At 48.0% G+C, this 21,844-nt stretch overlaps 1 protein-coding gene across 1 annotated transcript in view; it reads right to left on the bottom strand.

Moving 5' to 3' along the window:
• LOC111157095 (dehydrogenase/reductase X-linked) overlaps positions 1-21,844 on the bottom strand; it is a 149,699-nt gene that overhangs the window by 27,550 nt on the left and 100,305 nt on the right. Inside the window, exons 4-5 of the mRNA XM_022518331.1 lie at positions 12,324-12,425; positions 682-889 (exon numbers count right to left, since the gene is read on the bottom strand). Of these exons, the coding sequence (XP_022374039.1) occupies positions 682-889; positions 12,324-12,425 (310 nt within the window). The remainder of the gene's footprint in view (positions 1-681; positions 890-12,323; positions 12,426-21,844) is intronic.

Raw genomic sequence — 21,844 nt, 5'->3', positions numbered from 1 at the left:
ACTGTATAACAACTGTTAACATTATGGCATTCTAACATATATAATGTCACATTATATAGCAATTATAACATTGCAACATACACAATGTTACATTGTGTAACAATTATAACAAAGAAATGCTGTAACATGTATAATGTTACATAGCAAATATAACATAATGTTGTAACCTGTTATATAATAATTACAATCACATTATATAACGCATAATAATTACACTATAATGTTATATACGTTACATAACATTATGGTGTATACTATAACGTATGTATATTATATAACAATAATTACATTATGTTATAACTTACATTATGGAACAATAAGTACAACACTATAATGTTATACATACATGTTATGTAACAATTATAGTTCCATAATATAACATATGTTATATTATGTAGCAATTATAATCAACTTCATAATGTTATCACATATATAATGTTACATAACAACTATACTATTGAGATACAAACTTGATTATGGCGCTATAGCAATTATACCTCAATAGAAAAATGCCAAAAATGAAACGTGTTTGGGGACGCAGTCATGAAGAACCCTACAAAATGTTGGCATGGGGTTTTTCAATGATTCTGATAACAGACCTGAGTCTACTTTGGTGGTTGGTGGTTTTGTACTGTTGACGGGTACCCCTGAGCCCCTGGACAGCCGCCCACAAGCACCCACCTGCCCTGAAGGTCCTCCATGTCCAGCTCCGCGATGTAATGCGTGGCCGACGAGACGGTCAGCACCCTCGCGCAGCAGCCTGGAGATCCGGACTCCTTCATGGTGTCCAGGAGGAGGTTGGTGAGCAGGAAGTGGCCCAGGTAGTTCACCCCAAAGTGCTCCTCAAATCCATCCCTGGTTCTCCGCTGAGGGACCATCATCACCCCGGCTGGAATAAAGGGGATTTCAGGGAGAGTTAGGACATGAGATGGGGGAGCCGTTCCACAACCGTCCCACAGATGGGGCCGGGTGCCAGCCAGGAGGATGGGCTCTGGTCCTCGCTGCCATGTCGCCATCCTGGACCTGAGGTTCTTGCTGCTTCGTATGCACTGGGAGAGGAGCCAAGACGTCAAGACGCACCTGCAATGCTGCTAAGACACCAGCATCTGGCAGAACGTGAGAATGTCCTGAATCACCAAAAAGTGCCTCCCTGTGGCCCCGGGAGGTTAATTCTTTTGGACAGAACAGCTGTCTGCATAGACAAAGGCTCCCTTGTAGGAGGAGCATCCTGGACACGTTGGGACGCTGATGTCCTGCATCTGCAGGGTGGGGTGGATGAGGCCCAGAGCCGAGCTCCCCAAACTCATGTTGTCATGTCCTCACATTCACAGGGCATCCCAGAAATGGGGTCACTCTTCAGGGTGCTTTGCCCAAAATGCTGACCCAGGTATGCACCCCGGCCGTCCCTGCCCCAGACCCCACTCCAGCCCTGTTGTTCCACAAACACATCCATACAAATCCACCAACACATTCATAGGCTCTGTGCCTGCTTCTGCCACTCTCCCCCAAGCTCAGAACAACTCCACCCCCGCCAGGACAAAACTCAGCTAATGCCCCCTCCCCACATCCTTTCCATGGATGCTGGCTCCTGGATGTAAACAGGAAACATGCCTGGCCCATATCGGTCCGTGTCCTGCAGAAGCCCAGCATGACTCCCTGGGCATCTGTTGGAAGTCCACGGACATCCTTGTTTGCCTACGTACCCGTGTTGTGTACGGGTGTAGGTGTGCATTTGCACACCTGTCATAGATACATTTGCATATGTTGGAAGTGCTCCTGTGCATTTGCACACATGTGCCCACGTAACCACAAACACATAGGAACATATGTGTTGTATGTTTCCAGGCATATTTGCATGCCCGTGCTAGATGTATTTATGCAAAAATATCCGTGCGAGGCGTTGGCGGGTGAAAAAGGGCTTCTATTTGTAAGTGTGTGAGCAAAGGTATTTTTTTTTAACATATAATGTATTATTTGCCCCAGGGGGACAGGTGTGTGAATCGTCAGGCTTACACACTTCACAGCACTCACCATAGCACATACCCTCCCCAATGTTCGTAACCCAACCACCCTCTCCCTACCCCCCTCCCCCCGGCAACGCTCAGTTTGTTTCCTGAGATAAAGAGTTTCTCATGGTTTGTCTCCCTCCCGATCCCATCTTGTTTCATTTTTTCCCTTCCCTAACCCCCATGCCCCCCCACCCCACCTCTCAAATTCCTCATATCAGGGAGATCGTATGATAATTGTCTTTCTCTGATTCATTTATTTCGCTCAGGTGTCTACGGCCATACCACCCTGAATGCACCCGATCTCGTCTGATTTATTTCGCTCAGCATGATACCCTCTAGTTCCATCCACGTCATTGCAAATGGCAAGATTTCATTTCTTGTGATGGCTGCATAGTATTCCATTGTGTATATATACCACATCTTCTTTATCCATTCGTCTGTTGATGGACATCTAGGTTCCTTCCATAGTTTGGCTACTGTGGACATTGCTGCTACAAATATTCGGGTGCACGTGCCCCTTCGGATCACTACGTTTGTATCTTTAGGGTAAACACCCAGCAGTGCAATGAGCAAAGGTATTTGAATATGCCTCAGTGTTCCTATCTTATGTGCTCGCGTATGTATTTATGGATAATGCGCACACACCAAAGGCCATTTGTGCCGGACTCCCACAAGTTTCTGGGTCCATGTGTATTTTGAATTTGCAAATGAATCTGTATTTGTGTATGATGTGCATGCACACAGGCATGTCTACTTATTTGTGTGTATTTGTACATGCTTGCATCTGAGGTGTATGCCTCTCTCTGGGTAGATGTATTTGCATCTCTGTATCTGTTTGTATTGATGTGTCTTTTACGGGGACATACAGGTATATATTTGCAAATGTACATGTGTGTGCGTAGGCATTTCTATGTGTAATTCTTTGTGCTTTTCTCTACATGCAGACAGTTTTCCCGTTGGATTGCAGGATCCCTCCCTGCACATACAGGCCACAATGCATGCCCCATCACACCCATGCCCACGCAGGATGCATTTTGTGCATTCACAGCCCCACACATCCTGCCCCCATGCAAGCTTATCACTTGTGGGGTGCTCAAGGCAAAGGAAATGTACAGTCCAGGCTGTGGGGTTCCCAGCATGGCATAGTGTTTTGGGTGCAGGAAGGTGGTAAGTCACATTAAAGAGGTAGAAATGAAACGATAAAGAAGATGTGGTCCATACACACTATGGAGTATTATGCCTCCATCAGAAAGGATGAATACCCAACTTTTGCATCAACATGGATGGGACTGGAGGAGATTATGCTGAGTGAATTAAGTCAAGCAGAGAGAGTCAATTATCATATGGTTTCACTTACTTGTGGAGCAGAAGGAATAACACAGAGGACGTGGGGAGATGGAGAAGAGAAGTGAGTTGAGGGAAATCAGAGGGGGAGATGAACCATGACAGACTGTGGACTCTGAGAAATAAAGTGAGGGTTTTGGAGGGGAGAGGGGTGAGAGGTTGGGTGAGCCTGGTGGTGGGTATTAAGGAGGGCACGTATTGCATGGAGCACTGGGTGTGGTGCATAAACAGTGAATCTTGGAACGTTGAAAAAATAAAATAAAATGAAAACAAAAAAAGAGGTAGAAATGAGAGCCCATGACTGTGGCGCATAAACAATGAGTCTTGGAACATGAAAAAAAAAAAAAAAAAAAGAGAGCCCATGACCTCTATCACACACACACCTCCTATGCTAAGTGATTTTTTTTCAACGTCCCTGAATGCCCAGCCCTATGAAAACACGTCCAACAGATTGAAAATAGATCCCCTGAGCTTACTACTTACTATAAAACATCCCTTGTGTAGACCTATAGGGAGAAGACCAACATACATCAGGAAACAAAGCCACGTGGGTCTCACACATCCAATAAAAGGTGGTTTTAAGAATATCCACAGTCACTGAACTCAGCTAACAAAACATTCCCAAAGGGCACCTGGCATCCATGGGTTTAAGTGGATGGGAAGTCTGGCATTTCGAGGACAGGGAAACATCTCCCTGGTGATGCCATTTTCTTGACTATTTTATTCATTGTGAGGAAGCCAGAAAAGCAGAGCTAGAGGATGATAAGATTCCTAGTTGGAGGAACATGGCTCCTCATGACCACTTGGCTTCTACGAGGCTGGCTGAGAGGGAACCTGAGCTCGACGCACCTGTAAACCAGTCTCCACGTGTTTTTGATACTTGCTTCCTTGGGAGAGGGACTCTGTTCCATCCCTTGGATCTTGACCACCTCATTAGCTTTCTGTAATGAGTACAATGTAGCAGCTGTGACAAGGCTGGGTGAGGAAAGACGGAGCGGCTCCCACCTCATTGCTGGGAATGCTGGAGAGAACCAGCTTCACTTAAGAAGACTGGCTGGTGCCCGTGAGACCGTCATATTGGAGAGGACTCATGGAAGTCATCTGGCCAGCCATGCAGCTGAGCCTGCGTGCTGGGCAGCACCCACTTTCCAGCAGTAAAGCAAGCCATCTGGACATCCAGCCCCACATGAGCCATCAGGTGAACAGAAGCCCGAGCTCCAACTGCACAGGACACCCAGAGCTAGACCCGCCCAAATTCCTGTGTGTCCCCAAACTGCAAGCAATAGAAATGTTGATCTTTGAGCCACCAGGACTGGAGGTGGTTTGGAACACAGCAGTAGCCACTAGAATATCACGGCATGCATAAATGATCGATTCTTGGAATATCACTGCACGTGTAAATTATCAATTCCTAGAATACCAGTGCATGCTTAAATTATTAATTCCTTAGATACCAGTGCATCCCCATTTTTATCAACTCTTGGAATATTGGTGCATGCCTAAATGATCCATTCTTGGAACATCATGGCATGCATAAATCATTAGTTCCTGGAATAGTAGTACATCCCCATTACCCATTCCTGGAATATCGCTATGTGCCTAAATGATCAATTCTTGGACTATCTCTGCGTGCATAAATTATCAATTTCCACATTAGAGAGCCCCATCTCATGGGACGAATGACTGTCACTAAACTCAGCCTTCTAAGTAGCCAGATGCATTGGAAAAGACCCCACATAATGGATTAGGGGATGTGGGGCTCCACAGGGATTATTCTGAATTTTGGGGTGTTACTCTGCAGCGAGTTCCTAGTTCCGAGTTCCTAGTTCCTCACAGTAACTGTTGTGAGTTACTCCCTTCCTTGTGATGGCCTCTGGGTGCCTGGAAGTTGGTAGCAGAGAAAATGGCGAGGGGACTCTGCTCAGCCGATCCTCAGGGCAGGCGCACGGACCTTGGGGCTGAAGTGTTGGACTCATTAGTTTTCTCCAGGGTGCACATGGTCCAGTAGGCGGGAACAGGAGCTGAAGGACAACCCCAGCCACATCTCCTGAAGGCTTACAATATCCAGCTCATTGCATTTCTATTACAGATTATCTACAATAACGTACACGACAAGCTAATGTGGGGCAACGGTTGAGCTGGGGGGAAACGCCAGCATGGATCTTCGTTGGATGCAAGTTCTGGTGACAGATCATGGCACAAATTCACTGACCCGGCCTCTAAGAATGTGACAATAATGATGCTCTGGGCCAAGACCAAGTTCAAGGTTACTCCAGCAATCGTAAACAGTCTTTGGAGCACATTCTTGGCGTTAACAGCATCACTGGAGAAAGTGTGCTTTTAAAGAGCAGCAAGAACATCACTGTCATGCATACGGTCGGTCACCTCTGGGAAATGTCCAATCCATTCTGGGGCTCATGGAGGCGAAGTGGGGGTGGGGGTCGGCAACATGGAGCCTGTACCCAGAGCCATCCTAATGCTAATCTAATCCATGATTATGTCACACATCGAGAAATCTCCTAGTCCATCTCTGTTCTAAAGCAAAATGTCCCAGACACCTGCCTGTGCCGACCATCACTGATCTCAGATGATAATATGACAATGTTTATTGAATGTCTCCTATGTGCTCAGGAGAAAATTTTAACTGCATCCATGGACCTGCATTTGTGTTTTTCAAATATTCCTCTTACGTGAGTGTTCTGGAAGGTTGCCCCTTGATAGTGAGCATTGCTGAGACTTCCGTATCTCCCTTTGCTGGCTGAAAAGTGGGAAAAGGAACAATAAAAGTATCTGCTCGTGGATCCATGTGTTTGACTGGGGAGCAGACTTGCATGTAGAACAAGGTGTTGTTCTTTATGGAGCAAAACAATGAAACAGAAAAGGTATGTCCTAATCCTGGGGGAGGAGACCGAGTTGTGTGTCTTGCAGAAAACAGGAAAAGCAGAAAGGAGACAGAGATGGGGGCACTCTCTGGCTGGTGGCACACGGCCAGATGATGGCCTCACTCTACAGTGTGAGAAACACTTTAGAAACGCCACCTTCACTTGGGGAATGATCGTTACCCTTGCCTTCAGAGCCACTGTCCTTGCCCAAGCTCTGGATTTCATTGCCTTACGCAGTAGTGGCACTTACTAAAACCAAAGACGTCTGGAAGCTGGAGACCATGGTAGTCAGAAAAGGGATACAAAAATATGGGGAGAGGGGAACAGAACATTCTGGAAGGGAGCAATGAGCGTTCTGATTCTGCCTGTAAAACATGAAAAGGGAAGGGGCTGTCCATATGCCTTGGAGAAGGACGCTATAGGTCAATTAATGCCTTGGGTTCCAGGCAACACTAGTTGGCCATGAACCCACAAGGGCACAGGTACAGGGGTTGAGTGCTTAGGGGATAGTGAACCTACAGTCACACGTAGGCCAGTCACAATGTCTAAACTGAAGGCACAGATATGTGTGTCCAAAGTAATTCTTCAATGTCAACACAATGGGGAACACATTGGTGAAACCCATGTCCAGGCTCCGTATTCCCATTTCCATTCTGGAATAACTTTCCCCATGTTGTTGTAAAAGACAAACCGGTCTCTCTCCCCACACCCCATGATGATGGTAAGGACCCAACTGTTTACTGAGTATGTTTCTTAAACAGGTAACGGATCTTGATGGAAAAGTACCATGCACTTGGTTCCACCATATGTACAGGACATACCAAGGACACCTGAGAGCAGGTGCTTTTCAACACACAACTCTTGGAAGAGCCTATGGGTGACATGCTTCTGGGGCATCTGGGTAATTGCAAAGCCACTCTTTTCCTCACCCAACTTCCTAGAACCTCATGAAAGGCATTTAGAGGAACAAAGGTGTCCCATGCAGGAGAGGCAATGCATGCCCACAGCCTTTAGCCTACTGTTCGGGCAGATCTGGGATCATGGTAAATCACGTCAAGCAGCACTTCAACGCCCACCACCAGAAGAACATCCAACTGCCTTCTGTTCTAGGGAAACCCATCACACAGCAGAACACAGAGAGGGAGACACGTTGGAAAACAAGCAGAAGGCATTGATGAGACGTGGTCTACATCCATCGGGATCCAACAATCCATTGACGCATGCATGCATGTTGGTGATTCACCAGCTTCCTGCTCCTGGAAGGGAGACCAGATGACGGGAGAGCCTGTTTTGCCCAGGGAACACCAAGTGCACATATAGGAAAACTGCTTAGGCATCTGCCCGCCCAGAAACGGGTACCATGTTCCTCCTCGCTCAACTGTTCTGCGGTCTTCTACGGGTGCAGACACCATTAGTATGCACCTGGCGAGAATCGTTTACTTCTCTGGGTTATTTTACTTCTCAAGGGTTACCACTGCCATATTTATTTTTAGTAATTCCTGATGTTGGGAAATGCATCCATTAGAGGTACGGGAAGAAGCCCTACAAGGATAAAACATCAATTCCGTGCAGTTATTTCAAAACTATCTGTGATCAGGTGTGGGGATGGGAGACTGGATAAATGAAACTTTGATGTGAATAGACTATAAATTCTGAGCTGGCTCTGCAAGAGATACACTATCGATTCTTCTTGTGTCGGATAAATCCTCAGCTTGGATCCCAAGCTTCCAGAAAGAGGCAGTCTGGTTCTATTTTCATCGCACCAGCAAATGCAAACACCATTTCCCTTCTGAAGTATTTAACATTTACAACATCTTGATCGCTCTTATCTTTTCTTTAAAAAAAAAAAAAAAAAAGGTTTTATTTATCTGACAGAGACAGAGCAACAGAGCACAAGAAGGGGAAGCAGCAGAGGGAGAGGGAGAAGCAGGCTCCTTACTGAGGGGGGAGCCCGATATGGGACTGGATCCCAGGACCCTGGGATCCTGACCTGAGCCAAAGGCAGATGCTTGACTGACTGAGCCATCTAGGTGCCTCAATCAGTCTTATTTTAAGAATTAAAAAATGAGAAAGAGAGAGAGAGAAAAGAAAAGCACAAATTCTAACTCCTCTTGGACCTTTGGAGTCCCTTTGTGGAATGCAGTGGGGTTGTTTTCCAGGAGATGGGATATATGTGGTCCCAGAAACCCACATCCTTTCAACCAGTCGCCTTGGTGGGAGGAGGTAATATCACAGAGGAGGGTCTCAGGTAAATAGTTTTGGGAAATTCTGCAACCCCCCCTTGAACACCAACCATGCCATGGCTGGGGTCCTCTTCTGAGAAGACCTGTGGTTGGAACACCTGTTTGCATCTGCTGACTCCTTCAAATATCTCCAAAAGAATCTTGACTCAGAATTCCCATTGCACACAGCAAGGAGGAATACTCATGCACAAACCAAGGGGAGAGACACACGAGACATGCCTTCTCTTCCTATAAATCAAGGTAAGCTGGGCACACTGGACTGGAGATGAATCCACTTGCAATCCTGACTGCACAGCCCTTGACACCCCACTGGGCCCAGGGCCATCTGTCCCTCTGGCCTTCCTCCCATCCTGGGTTCCATGGGATGCCACTTCAGAAGCCTGGGGCTTTCCAGGCAGATCACGTTTGAAATGGCGTCTTTTCTTTCATTTACACTACCCTGTTGTCATACTGCAAGTGGTACTTTCTGGGGTGGGTTGAAGAACTCGATAATTACTTGAGTATCTGTCTCCTTTGCTAGAGAATGGCTTCCATGAGGTCAAGAGAGCTCATTTATGACTGTATTGTTACTGCCTGTGAAGTACTGAGTTCACATAAGGTGGGTGTGATGGGCTGAATGATGACCCTCCCCCCCCCCGCTCAAGACATCCACATCCTGAATCCCCATGTGAGAGACAGAAGAATGTCCCCAGGGATGTCCACATCCTGGTCGACGTGGGAGACAGAAGAATGTCTCCAGGGATGTCCAAATCCTGATCTCCACATAGTGAACAGAATAATGTCCAGGTCTCGAACCCCATGTGGCAGACAGAATAATGTCCCCACAGACATCCACATCCTGGTCTCCATGTGGGGGACAGAAGAATGTCCCCAAAACCAGCTACGTCCTAATACGCATAGAGTGGACAGAATAATGTCCCCACAGACATCCACATCCTGGACCCCACATGGGGGACAGAAGAATGTCCCCAGGGATGTCCACACCCTGGTCTCCATGTGGGAGACAGAAGAATGTCCCTAAAACCATCCATGTCCTAATACCCACAGAGTGAAGAGAATAATGTCCCCACAGATGTCCATGTCCTGGTCCCCATAAGCGAGACAGAATAATGTCCCCACAGACATCCAGGTCCTGGTCCCCACATAGTGAAGAGAATAATGTCCCCACCAATATCTATGACTTGATCCCTGGGTGGGAGACAGAACCATGTCCCCACAGACATCCACATCCTGGTCCATGTATGGCAGATGGCATCCCCAAACATGTCCACATCCCATGCCCACTGTGGTGGACACAGTAACTTCCCCAAAGATGTCCACATCATGATCTGCAGAGCCTGTGAATATGTGTTCTTAGATGGATAAAGGGACTTTGCCAATGGGACTGGATTAGGGACATGGTGCTGAGGATTGTTCTAGAAGACCCCAGTGGTCCAGGGTCACCACGTGTCCTCACAAGAGGGAGACAGGAGGCTCAGAATCAGAGAAGGTATGTGTGGACAGAAGCAAACTTCACAGAGAGACAGAGGGAGCTGCTGATGCTACTCCAGTAGGGGTGGGAAGCAGCCAGGAGCCAAGGAAGGCTGACAACCTCTAGAAGCTGGAAAAGGAAGTCAATGCAAGAGAAATCAAGGGAATTTCAAGGAGAATCAAGGGATTTTCCCTTAGGGCTCAGGTTTTCCATAGTGCACGAGTTGTGTCTCCACGTGTCTGGGGCAGGGAGAAGCCATGGTAGGTCTTGAGCACAGAGGAAGGTGTGTGGGGAGCAAAGTCTGGGGGGATGTGAAGCCAACGTATGGATGGGATTCCCTAGAGGGAAAACAGACATGGCGTACAGAGGGTCCAGCCACCCTGGGTCCACCTTCAAACTGTGTCCTGGTCTCCAGAGAAATGTTAGACAAGCCAGGCATGCTTGGTTTACCATCTGCAGAGAAGAAAAGGGACCATGGTAGGACCACTGGGGTCATCTTGAAAGTGAACATCAGAGAGTGAACCATGGGGCATCCGCTGATGACCCCTGTCATGCATGGACAGGCCTATAAAATCTCACAAATTCTGGACAAGCACACCATGGTGGTTTCATCCTGCTGCTGACCAATTGCTCCAGGATGATGAGCTCTAGTCCCTAATTGCTGAGTGTGTTACGTGGATTGAGGAAAGAAGATGTGCACTTGGACCGGATCCCCCACAGTCCTGCCAGCTTGTGTCTACATGGGGCAATCCATAATATTCTAATTCTCAACATTTATAATAGTGAGGAATGCCCCAACCAAGGACACTCCTACCAGCGCCAAGACGGAGGGAACCCCAATCACTGATTTCTGCAAATAAATTAAAGGTGCGCCCATTTCGGGAAACCTTGAAAAATATCAAGAAAGGTCCGTGAGGAAAGGAAAATTAAAATCATCCTGAACCTTCCAACAAGCACCACCAGCACTAATAACACACACGTAGTGTGGTTTCCAGGCTAAGTAGGTGGAACTGGTGTTAGTTGTAACTCTGTCTGGCACCAGCATGTCACAGGTCTACGTGTACGTATCTTTATGTGTAAACAGGTCACGGGCGTCGGACCCTCTACGTTGTAGATGCTACACCTTTCCGTTCGCTGAGAATTTCCAAACAGGTGCACTGGGCAGAAGCGTGCCTATCTGCACCCCCTTCCTGTCCACCAACCCCATGGATATGACAGAGACCATTAAAACGCATGAAGACAAAGAGAAAGAAGACAAAGGGACAGCAATCGAATCCTGGAAGCCAGAATCAGATGGACTAGTATGGTGTAGCCTTACTATGTGGACTTATGCTCCCTCTTCCCCGCAGATTATGTCCCTATCGTCATTCTCATGATTTCTTACTAGGGTACCTTCCCTGGCAAAAGGACTTTGGAGAAGAGAGTCAATTAAGTCTCTTTAGTTGGGGAAATTCGCCTGGATTATCCAAGTGCGCTCGGCAGAATCACAGGGGTCCAATGGTAAGGTTCTCCCTGCTGTGCAACAGATGAATAATTTAGCAAATGTTTTACGTATTTTGGAAAGAAGGTGTTGTGGTTTGACTGATGGCTATGCTTCTCACCCTATTAATACTACCATTTATTTCCTCTACACACGACCAGCTGGTCTCCAAGTTTCAAAGCAATGTGTGACGTTCTACCAACACCAGTGTTTCTCTGCCATACTTCTGACCGTTCCCGCGTTCTACATGGATTCAGTCCAGACACGTTCATGGCACTGCCTCCTCACTGTGGAGGGTTTGGATGAACCTCTACAACATCTCTTGAGTGTAGCAGGGGAAGAGAGGAATGTCTCGGGCACCAAGATGGGTCCTAGATGCCCTTAAGAGCTGAGCGTGGCTGAAAGAAGGAATCGGGGTCAAGGTTGCTTGGTGTTGAAGATGGACAGGTGGGCACAGTGATAGCAGGGGAAGAGGAGATGTGGACTCCACATGTCCATTTGACGGGTACTGGCTGCAGGGAAGAACTCAAGAGACAGTTGGGCGTAGAGCCCACATACTGATGACCTCCATGGGGACGTGCTGAGGACTTAATATGGTTACATTTGTGAGAATGCCCAACCAAATACACATTCATGACATACCTTACTTACTAGGTCACATGAGCCAGTGAAAATATGGACTTCATACAACGTATTATCAGGCTTACCATCATTTCAAATTGATTATACCCCTGACAAAAGCCATACGCAATAGTGAAGCCAAGCCTCGGTGACCACAGCACATGGACTCCCGAATTTCCATGGAAATCCTGATTTCCCAAAGAACGTCCGTCCCGGGACAGCTGGTGTGCATGTCTGCATCAGAGTTCAGCTCTGGATTTCCCCAGGACTCACCGTTGTTGACTAGGACGTGGAGAGGGATTTCCTTCTTCTTAAACATCTGCACAAACTGCCGGATGGACTTCAGAGAAGCCAGATCGCAATATAAAAACTCCACTGCGAAAGGACAGAAACACCGGATTATCTTCCAACTGAATACAGAACCTACAACGGTTTCTAAGTAAGTTAAGTTCCATCCCATTAGGAGAGGGACACCGGATTTTAAAGACGAGGGTACCATGTAGGAAACACACCCTAAGAAGACACTAGGTGAGTCATGCCCTTGATGATACCCTCTCCTTGAGTGTGGATGGGACCTGTGACTTGCTTCTTGTCAACAGAGTAAGGCAAAAAATGGAATGTCAGTTCTTTGAGTAGGCTCCATTATATGGCAAGGATGATGGGACGTCACTCCCAGGACTGCATTTCCTTAGGTAAATCCCCTCTTGGTAAGGCGGGCTGGAGAGAACTTTTCCTGCTGGCTTTAACAGAGTAAGCCGCCATGTTGCGAGAGGCCATGGGTCAAGATCCTTCCAGTGGCTCTGGGGAGCTGAGAGCAGCCCCTGGCCAAAATCAGCAGGAAGGTCAGAGCCTCAGACCTACAACTTCAAGGAGCTTCATTCATCAAACAAACAACTGAATGAGTTTGGAAAGGCATTCTGAGCTCCAGAGGGAACTCAGAGCACCAACGGTTTGCAGCTGACATCTGTCTGCTGGGTCATCCTCTGGCATGATGGTCTTTGTACGGGGACATCACTTTGGGTCTCTGGGACCAGCTCTTGGGAACATGCTCACTTGGATGTGGGTTGCAAGACCCCAGAACAGAGGGGAACGCAGCTCCCATGCCCAAGAACCAGCAACACACAGCCCGGGTGCGAGACATGTCTTCACGGTTTTGTTGTTTTGTGCTTCTCGTAAAGCACTTCAAATATCACAACAAGGAGGTAGGGACGCCTGGGTGGCTCAGTCAGGTAAGCATTCCACTCGGTTTTGAGCCTTGTGGGGCTTGGCACTCAGAAGGGAGCCTGCTTGAGATTCTGTGTCTCCCTCCCTTTCCCTCTGCCACTCCCCTCCTCCTGCTTGGTCGCTCTCCCCCCTCCAAAATAAATAAATAAGTAAAACAGTAATCACAACACAGGAGAGCCAGCCACATGCACTAGGTTGGGAGGGTACATATTTTGGAACATGTATATTTGCTTTCACTTGGAAGGGACATTTTAAGATAGTCTACAGTCCCCAGCTTCTTCCGTGTGAAGAACAAAGCCGGTATGTGCCAAGTTGCATGACCACTGAGGATGAGGAAGGACCCGTTTTCAATATTTTCTCTAAAGAAATACAGTGGGAGTTGGGGAGGGCAGGTTTCTGGATCAAAGCCCCTCCAAGTGAGATCTACAGATGGGTTCCATCTTGGGAAGTGTATGTTACCAGTCTGCCGTAAGACACAGCCCAACATTGAGAACAGTGTTTAGAAAATTAAAAAAAAAAAATCGAGAGTCATTTTATGTTTGCTGAATCCAATGATTTAAAAAAAGCAAAATTGGAGGCTCTGTTTTGCGTGTTTTTAAATTTTATTTTTCTAGTAATTCATGTCTGCCCCATCTACATCGGTATCAATCTGTGACAGATTTGGGAAAGGGGTTTTGCCGCAGATGGTTTGGAAGCGTTGCTCTAGAACATAGTGCCATCTGGATAGGCATTCCTGAGACACCATTCAAATTCTCCCCCAACATATTCATGAGGATGTAATTTTTTTTTTAAAGGGGGAAATCTACACTACTTCCAGTAACGAGAATGGATGATAACAGGGTTGGTAGACACACAGGCTCAGCTTCCAGGATGAGAGCAATGTTGCTGCGTCTTTGTAAAGTCAGAAGATAATTTTTCTTTGATCGCTGGAGGAAAGGGTTCCTAACCAGCCAGAAACCAGAGAGCCACCTTTCCACCTTGAGATCACTACCTTGTGAGGCAGCCGAAGGGCTTGGCTCCATGGCTGCCATCAACACCTGCTTTCCGACCTTAATTCAGGAACTTCTCCGCTCCCACTGTGAGTGCTACAGGATATCACTGGCAGGAAGGAGAAGGATCGCGTGGTGGAAGGGGCTGATATCGCATAGGGAATCTGAGCCCATAAATCAAGTCCCACCATTGGGGAGGACAGAGCGGTCACTGCAAACTACAACTCATCACAGGGTCCATCCCTGATAATGGGAACATACAAGACAAGTTGCAGAGCATGGGTACCACCCCTGTTGAGCAGAAGCACCAAGGCTGATCTCACACAAGACAAAGGAAGTCACATTTCTTAGGAGCTCAGCTGGCAAACCTACCTAAAATCTGCATTTTTTCCACCACCCAAGCCCCACAATGTGCATTGGGAAACAGGGTGAGGGTCATTGATCCAGCAGGGCACATGGAAGCTGGAGGTGGGAGAAGGAGACACAAGTGGCGTTTTCCATTCTACCTGGAATGCCGTCAATGGTACCTCCCACTTGTGTTTGAATAATTACAGAAATGGAAGACTTCCCTGTACCTCTCAGGGGCAAGAAGTACCATATCTGTGAAACATGACTGGAAAAATGTGAGGTATACCAGTCGTCCATGTAGACAGAATGGAAGACCCAGGAAGGAGGCATGAGCCCTGAGACACTGGTCCTGATTCAAAACCAATATGGCGGCCTCTCACTGGTGGCGGCAGGTGAGGCGGGAGGTGAATTCTTCTATATGTTGATTATAGTTTTAAAAAGTGAGGATTAGGGATAAAAAGGCCAAAAGTTACCAAACAAGCAAACACAATGGGGAGGTTGACCTCATTCGTACAAAGCAGGGATAACTCAAGACTAAAACATGAATGGGACACAAGGACTTAATGCTTGACCAATATGATGTCCTCTGGTAACCCTAACCCTAACCCTGTGCCTTTTCTCAACACATCTTCTTCACAGCTATCCAGCTGCATTTCTCAAGAATTCTTGCATATGCAGGGAGAGACACCAAGAATCCCAATTCTTACAAGAGGATTAGCGTGGGTCCATCTTGGAGCATCTGACAGACTAACAGACAAGAAGAGGAACAAGGACCCAGAGAAGGCTGTGATTAGGACACTTGACAACGGTGAAGAATGCAAATTTACAAAACAGGGACGGGTCTTTTGTAATGAGGAAGATTTTATAATTATGGGTTCCTAATTCTCTCTATATTAATATGTGAAGTTGATAACAAAAAGATGAAAATTTCAGGGACAGGAATACTTTTCTGTGAAAATACCGATTCTTATAGCCTAATCAAGGCAATTAGGAGTAATCAGACAGAGGAATATGACAGCAATAGAAAAATGACAAAAGAACAGGCATCCGGGAAAGAGGGGGAGGGTGGCTGCCGGTGTTTCAGCAAATTCTTTTATACTTTGCAAGAACAGAGAATCGCACCTCTACCGACTGACTCCAGACAGAGGCACGGAAGCACGGAGTTGTTTCGTTTGATGACGTTTGTGTTGTCGGGACAGAAAAATCTGCAAAGACGCAACACCAGAAGGGAAGGACTCGGAATCTGGAAAGCACCTGACCCTGCGGGTAACCTCTGTACCCACAGATGAAAAAATCGCAAACACAAATGTAAATTAAAAACCCTTGGGGATGATCAAAAGTGAGTGCGTCTAACAGGAGGGAAAAAAGCAGATCATTTCCGAAGACGATTCCCGGCAGGAAAAGCCTCCTAGAACTGCCCGTAACCGCTCCCCCTCGCGATGGAATGGGGGTGAGTTTAGGAAGAGCACGCCCCCTGAAAGGCGGAGAGGCATTGTTTGGGGGGGAAGGAGTGTCACCAGAAGGACATGAGAGCTCTCAACCCTGTCCCAACAGCAAACACGTCTGTCTCCTGTGTCCAGGGTCGGCCGGTGCTAGGAAACTCTGTCCTGCTCCCTGGTGGGGAACAGAAACTCTGTCTTCGAACGGGGCATGGGGCGCGCCTGTGCCTGTATGCAGGGGGGGGGGGGGCAGCCAGAGCCGTCCTGGGACCCAACACCGCATTTGGGGGGGCTGCCAGCTGCTGGACCCGCTTCGCGCAAACCCCAGGGCAGGGGTGGGGGGCCGTTGTCGGAGGAATGAGGACCCACAAAGTGCGGGGGTCTGCCCAGGAGGAGGACAGTGTCCTGAGCACTCCCTGACCCTCCCACGTTGCTGTGTTTCTCTGAAGAAAGAGTACGTTTGAAGCAGATGAGACGGCGGATGTCTAGGCTCATACTGTCCTCGTCTGCTGAGACCTGAAATCCGGGCTTCTAGGTCTGTAGCACACGCAAGCCTGTCCCCGAAAGTGTCTGTGACGGGGGGTGGGGGGAGCGCTGCGCAAGAGATGGAGAGACCAAGGCAGAGACAGGAGATAGGGAGAGACCACTCAGAGGGACAGAGACAGAGAGATACAGAGACACAGCGCAGAGAGACAGTCAGAGATAGACAAACAGAGACACAGGGAGACAGAGAGATAGAACAGAGATAATCAGCAAGAGACAGACACAGAGACACAGGGAGACAGAGGGATAGAGGGAGACAGAGACAGGCACAGAGAGGAAGAAAGAGACAAAGGGAAACAGAGACAGAGGCAGAGATAGAGGGAGACAGAGAGTGACAGAAGGACAGACACAGAGACAGGGAAACAGAGAGAGAGAGACACAGACATAAAGGGAGACAGAGATAGAGAGAGACAGTCAGAAAGAGATAGACCCAGAGATAGAGATAGAGGCAGAAACAGATAAAGAGAGAGACAGAGAGACAGATAGGGATAGACAGAGAGGGAGACAGGAGACAACAAAAGAAAGACCATAAGAGAGAGACAGACACAGACACAGATAGACACAGATGCACAGAGACAGAGAGATAGAGACAGTCACAGACAGAGACAAAGAAACAGAGGAAGGCAGACAGCCAGAGAGGCAGAGCCTCCCTGGCAGGGAGGGAGCAAAGTGAATGAAGGAAGGAGCGTTTTCACATCCCTCTGCTGGCTCTGAGGCCCCACTGCCAGGGCTGAATGCTGGGGCTGTATTTCCAGGGGGGGTGTGCAGGGAGGCAAGGTCCCCAGAGAAGCAGGCTGTGCTGACACCCATCCGGGCAGAGAACGGTATCAGGCCTCAGGCACCCGTCTGGAGCAAGGCTCATGCCGTTATCCAGATGCCCGTCCCAGAGCCCAGGATCCTTTGAGGCACTGGGGTCCCACATGCCTCTCCCACACAGCAGCTCGGACAGTATGTGTCTCTACACGGCACACCGCACTCCCTCTCTTTCCGACACATGGGTGCATGGTACTGTTCAAAGCGTCCTGTCTGGGCAGTCCTCTACAAAGACCCAAGCATCACAACCCAGCCTTACAGGCAGCATCCAGGGCCCTGCGCTGGGTGGCTCAAGCGTTACAACTCTTCGTCCTCTCAGGGACTCAGTGGCCACAGCCAGGCAGGTACATCTCATCCTTACCCACTGGCCCAGCCTTTTGCATTCAAGATGCCCATTCCTCAACCAAACACGTCTTACACATCAGATGTTGTCTTAGAACCAGCTTGAAAGGCTGATCTGTTGCCCTTCTGTGCCCATTTGAGTGCTGGCTTGTCCTCACCAAGCAAAAATCCTCCTCGGAGAGTCACCCTTACAGACAGAAACTGTCCATGCACACGCATATGTGCCCACGCCACCTCCACGGAAACCTATTTTTCCTGGTGTCCCTGCCCAGTGTCCTCTCTCTAGAGATACCTGGCCCAGCCATCCCGCACTGTAATGCTCTACAGATTCGAGCCCAAGCTGCTCATGGCAACAGCCACCACCCAAAAAAGGCAACAACTACAACCCAAGTCATGAGGTTTGGTATGCGTTCTTGTCGAAAGGCGTGGACTTTTCAGATCACAGAGTAGGAAGACAGTTGCGACGCCCACATTTATGAAGAATGTGGGAATTGACAAAACACACCTGATCTGCCCCAAGACAAACAGCAGGTGGCCCCCAAAGTGCTTTCAACATAAAGAGAAGAGAGCAGCTTGGAACCAACATAGAGACAAGCCAATGAGGAAGCACTCCGCGTGTTGCATGGAAACGGGGGTTTCTAAAGAGTTTGGAAACAATTCTTGCTCCAAGGAGGGGAACCACCCTCCTGCAGATCTAATTTGCCTTATGCCCCACCCCCAGGGCTGCCCCAGCCCTGATGCTCATGGGTTGCTCATTAATGCGGGTGTAGTGAGAATGTTGCACGTGGCTGAGGTATTAGACCATCACAAGGATGTCAGCAAGGGCTTCGTGCCTGCTGGTCAGCACCACATACCTCTTAAAACTTAATTCCTAGGGAGTTCCCTGCTCAGATCCCATGACAGTGTCTACACAACCAACCATAGGGGAAATGCAAATTGAAATCCCAAGGGGAGGTAACCTCACACTGGTTAACATGCCCGTCACCAAAAGAAAAGAGGTGATGGGTGTTGGTGACCATGGTGGGCACTGTGGGTGGGAATGCAAACTGGGGAAGCCCCTGTGGAAAACACCATGGAGGTTCTTCACAGAGTTAGAAACACAACTGCCATGAGATCCAGCAACTCCATGTCTGGGTACAAGAGAATGAAAGGAGGATTGTAAAGAGATATGCTTCCTGACGCCTTCTTCACAACAGTCAAGACCTGGAAGCAACCCGAGCTCCCATCGATGGATGGGTGGATAAAGAAGATGTGGTCCATCCACACGATGGAAGACGACTCAGCCTTGACACAGAAGGAGATCCTGCCATTTGTCACAACATGGATAGACCTCGAGGACATGATGCTCCGTATGAGAATTCAGACAGAGGAAGACAGATACCACGTGATCTCACTTACATGTGCCATCTAAAAATGTGGAACCCACGGAAACACAAAATGGCAGACACCAGGGGTTTTAGGGACAGGGATGGGGAGATGTTGGTCAAAGGGTATGACGTTCCAGCTGCAAGTCCTCAGCACGGTGATGAGAGTTAACAGCACTGAATTAAATACTGGAATTTACTGCATGGAGATCACAAGTGTGTTGACTGCACACACAACGTGGGAGCTCCGTGAGATGTTGTATTAATTAAATGGAATACGGCGATCATTTCAAGATGTACAGGTACAATAAATTATCATGCCATATACCTTTAAAAAATCACCTTGGAGGACCTCAAGTACACAGGTACCTCCATGAATACTTCAGTCATTAAAAAAAAAAAAATCTAATGCTTCAAGGGAATTGCTTGGTGGCCAGAAATGGGGGAAAACAGGACCCTAATAAATGCCCTCCTGTGCCTATGTAACCAGCATGCTACGTGATGATATGGGTCAGTCAGAGGTGCTAAGAAAGCAGGTAGAAAAGGACAAGCATCAGCCACGTGGGGTGCACAGTGAAACAATAGTACCTAATCAGGTTTTTAGGACATGAAGAGAACTGCTATCTACGGCGTCTGACCTCCTCAGAGGCTCTCAGGCTCCCCCTCCTTGCTCGCTGCTGAGAAGGGAGTGTAGTTACTTGGGTGTAGACAGCAGATGTACAGCTAGAACCCAGGGAGTACAGATGCACATCTGCATATAGGACCGTCCTCCCTCTGGGCAGGACTCAGGGCTCGGGGAGCCAGCTGGAGCAGCTAGCTATGCCGCGTAACAACACATCCCACATGTACTGGCTTGAAATGACTCCCACTTATTATGTCCCAGTTCTTTAAATGGGAAGTCTGGGTCAGGGAGCACCGGGTCAGACGGGTTGGGGTCTCAGCTATGGCTTGAGGTCCTGTTCCAATCTCATTCCGGTTGTAGGTGAAATTCAGTTCCTTGAACTTGTAGGACTGGGGTCCGGTTTCCTTCCTCCTTCTTTCTTTTCTCCCTTCCTCCTTCCCTTCCTTCCTCTTTACCTCCTTCCCTTCCCCTCTTAAACAAGCTCCCCTATAAATATCCAGACTCTGATAATCTCTAAATGAATTGGTTACATTATTAATCAGGTCTTCAGACACAGAGGACATAATGAAACATACTAAATAGGTCAGATTTTTAAAAAATTTGGGGGCACTATGGAGAACTCCAGAATTTACCCCCTCTGTAAATATTACCTCTGGCTTATCATGGTCACACTTTAGGAAAATTTTTGGACTTGTTTCCTAAGAACCGAAATAGAGAACCCATGTCCATAACAGGTCTTCGGTTTTCGCTTGTTTTTACGTTACCTAAGAACAGGAAATCATTTTGTTTTTTTTTGTTTGTTTGTTTCGCTTCTTATTTTGGGCTGTCCTCTCTCCGCCGACTTGCAGACAAACAAGGCATGATGATGGCTGGTGCTCTGCGTTTACTTTATGAATATTTCATGAAGGAGGTTGTGTACAGTGAGGACTGCCTCCCTAATCATTGTCCCTGAAGCTGTTCTGCATCCCATCGAGGGGAAGAAGAAAACATCCCAGTATTATGTGTCCCTCTTGGAAATGATGGCGCTTCTCATCCTGAGCCAAACGCCTTGCCCTGCGTCCTTCAGCAGCACCCCCGGGGGCCCGAGGATCGGATCTGGGAATGAGGTCCCAGCATCTGCACGGTAATGACTGTCATTTCGTTGGGGTGCCACATCGATTTTCCGCATCATTTCCCCGTCGTGCTCGTAAAGCACACATTAAGATTTGGCAGACCCACTTCATCAATGCTGTTAAACCTTCCCGAAGAACATGTGCCATCGAGACACAGAACACGTTGTGTTTTTTCTTCCAAAGGACCGCAGCGTTGCCCAACGGTGGACGCCTTTTGCACAGGGGACCGGCTTTTACTTGTTTCCTTTTTCTCCCAGGAAACTATTTCCTTCTGCATCACACGGCTGAGACATGCCCGCAGAGGACGGCGAAGTCTGGCCAGGGTGCTGGGAATGATGCCCGCTTCGTGGGAAAAAACGCGAAAGACGTTAATTGCCATGCAAGAACACAGACATTGGGGTGAAAGAGATGCCACTGCACAACACTTTGGGGTGAATGCATGTCCTCAAAGGACCCGGGAAAAATGTCAGCGATGCTTTATTTTATTTATTCTTTTAAGATTTTATTTATTTATTTGACAGACAGAGATCACAAGCAGGCAGAGAGACAGGCACAGAGAGAAGGGGAAGCAGGCTCCCCACTGAGCAGAGAGCCTGATGCGGGACTCGATTCCAGAACCCTGAGATCATGACCTGAGCCGAAGGCAGAGGCTTAACCCACTGAGCCACCCAGGCGCCCAGGGATGCTTTATTAATGCTCTCAGATTCATGCAGCTGTAAGACCACGTGTCAAATGAGAAAATCGGGCGATCCAAACCCTTTCTAAGTATAGTGTCACAGACATCTGCCAAACCAGAGGCTACCTGTACATATTATTATGTACGCAAGGTAGGATTTTTTGTTAAGTGTTATTTACTTATTTGAGAGAGAGAGCAGGTTGAGTGTGGAAAGGAGCAGAGGGGGAGGGACAGGGACAAGTAGATTCCATGCAGAGTGCATGACCTGAGCCAAAACCAAGAGTTGGATGCTCAACCGACAGAGCCACCCAGACGCCCCAAA

Source organism: Enhydra lutris, unplaced genomic scaffold, assembly GCF_002288905.1.
Source record: "Enhydra lutris kenyoni isolate GAN:26980312 unplaced genomic scaffold, ASM228890v2 scaffoldscaffold52, whole genome shotgun sequence".
NCBI classification, from domain to species: Eukaryota; Metazoa; Chordata; class Mammalia; order Carnivora; family Mustelidae; genus Enhydra; species Enhydra lutris.
This window is presented reverse-complemented; position numbering and strand designations above follow the sequence as displayed.